The 2083-nt window shown below is 43.5% G+C and overlaps 1 protein-coding gene across 1 annotated transcript; it reads right to left on the reverse strand.

Annotated features, from left to right (window-relative positions):
- Positions 1-496: 496 nt before the first annotated feature.
- On the reverse strand, positions 497-1769 carry LOC140883950 (zinc finger protein CONSTANS-LIKE 5-like). The gene is made up of 2 exons (XM_073290576.1): positions 995-1769; positions 497-904 (listed from the first exon to the last, which is right to left on the reverse strand). Exons 1-2 carry the CDS (start codon positions 1715-1717, stop codon positions 554-556), a joined length of 1074 nt encoding a protein of 357 aa, XP_073146677.1. The 5' UTR covers positions 1718-1769; the 3' UTR covers positions 497-553.
- Positions 1770-2083: the final 314 nt, after the last annotated feature.

Consider the following 2083-nt stretch of genomic DNA (forward strand, 5'->3'; position numbering starts at 1 on the left):
TATACCCGTAAATAATAATAAAATAAAAGACATGAAATCCATGTAACGCACAGACACTTAAGCGGTTAGCCAGTGAGACTCGATATTTAGATTCGGCTTGCTAATCGCCACGAAATATGTTTGGGGGACATTAATTATTATTATTATTATTATAACCAAGGTTAGGTGGGTACTGAAATTAACAAATCTAATTATCATTACTATATAACAATTAATTATATTATAACATGGAAAGTTGACTCACGAATTCACGTGAATGCCATTCACAGCTAGAAACTCGATAATGATGGATTTTTTTAGCGGCACACAAACTTTGGTGAGATGGATTTATAAATTAATTTTGTGATACATATCTTTTATTATATCATTCATTAAAATATATTATTAAAGTAAAGTTGTTGGGTGATGAAGGAAGAGATGAGAGCCACTTGTCCTGGAATTTAACGATGAGACAAGAAAAATAGATCAACACGTACAGTATACGACACTGTTCACCTTCTTCAATTATTTCATATAATATAATATTAATTAATAATAATTTTATGATACATAATCAGAACGACATGACAACATCGTATCTGGTATCAAAGACATAATCAGGTGAACCGGGAATGAAAACCGGGTCGCCTTCCAGCTCGCCGTCGGTTCTCTTGGCGAACCGGCCTTTGATTCTCGGCCTGGTTTCCGCGTACGCTTTCCGGGAAGCGTAGCGTATTGTCTTCTGGAATCTTCGATTCTTTCTCTTCTCCCTGTACCTCAACACCCTAGCTTCTCTGTCCAGTCCCGACACCGGAAAACCGCCGAGCTCCGCCGCGGAGTCGACGTTGCTCGGAAAAGGGTACGATATATCCGACAGGGCGCTGCCGTCTGGGACAACACCCAAGTCCATGGACGATGATGAAAACTGAAAGATGATGAAAACATTTCAATGATGACAGTTTGAAAAAGAAAAAAAAAAGAATATGTTTTGATGATATTGAACAATTTTACGTACACTGTGGCTGAGAGATGGGGTGGCGGCGTAGCTGTTGTTGTAGGGATTAATGTTTGATGTCGTGAAATCTATCTCGAATCGGTTCTCTGATGAGTAGTTTTGGTGTGATAGAGCCGCCGGCACCGGCGGTTTGCTGGTGGTGGTTTGTACGGGGACAACACAGTCGCTGACGAGGTGTGACGAGATTTGCTGGGAGATCTCGAAATCCAAAAGCTGATCTGAGTCGGACAGCAAGAATTCGATGGATTTGGCGTCCGGGATTTTCGTTGGCATCCACGAAGATGGGTTGTTCAAAAGGTCGGCGTGTTCTACGATGCCGTCGGAGTTGTGGGTGGGCACGTGAAACGGCGCGGCGGAGGAGGAGTTCAAGACGACAGATTCGGCATTCTCGTAAAAGGGTACCACCGGCGTCCGGTCGTGGCGGCGGGAGAGGGGGTTGGCGGAGTGTATGTCGCGGTCGCAGTCGGAACAAAGCACGGCGGCGTCGGCTTTACAGGCGAATACGGCAGGGGCCTGCTCACACACCTCGCACATCCACACACGCTCGTGTTTGGTGTGGGAAACGTGCAGCTTGGAATCGCAGGCGATACACAAGAAGGCGGAGTCGGCCCTGCAGAAGAGCAGCGCCGCCGCTGATTCGCAATAGTCGCAGCTCCTGGACGGCGGGAAATACTTGGCCGCCGCTCCTCCTCCTCCATCTCCATGCATGGACATTAATCCCATAATTGAGGTTGAGAATCAAAATCTTGGCTTTGGAAAAATGATGAGTGATGAGTAAGCGTGAAATAGTGGATTGTATGGGTGCCAGTTAGCAGAGTGTGTATCTATATCCGAGTCACAGAGGCAGCTATTGCCCGACACGTGGATAAGCTTTCAGCCACATAAATCTCTTTTTCTTTTTTCTTTTTTTTAAATACGGATTTATTATATTCAGCAGTTGTCAGTTATGGATACCGACACAGGGCCCACAATTTGGTCATTCTTTGAAATAGTGTTTTTTGGTTTTATTATTTTCTTTTTTTTTTTATTTTAAAGACATATGTTGCTGAAAATTTTAATAATGAGAATATTTTTCATGAAGTTTAATAA

Source organism: Henckelia pumila, chromosome 2, assembly GCF_033568475.1.
Source record: "Henckelia pumila isolate YLH828 chromosome 2, ASM3356847v2, whole genome shotgun sequence".
NCBI classification, from domain to species: Eukaryota; Viridiplantae; Streptophyta; class Magnoliopsida; order Lamiales; family Gesneriaceae; genus Henckelia; species Henckelia pumila.

Excerpts from the sequence above, each read along its gene's own strand:
- LOC140883950 (XM_073290576.1), bottom strand. The coding sequence starts at position 1,717 with ATGGGATTAATGTCCATGCATGGAGATGGAGGAGGAGGAGCGGCGGCC. Across the intron at positions 905-994 it reads CCCCATCTCTCAGCCACAGT|TTTTCATCATCGTCCATGGA; the intron begins GTACGTAAAATT and ends ATCATCTTTCAG.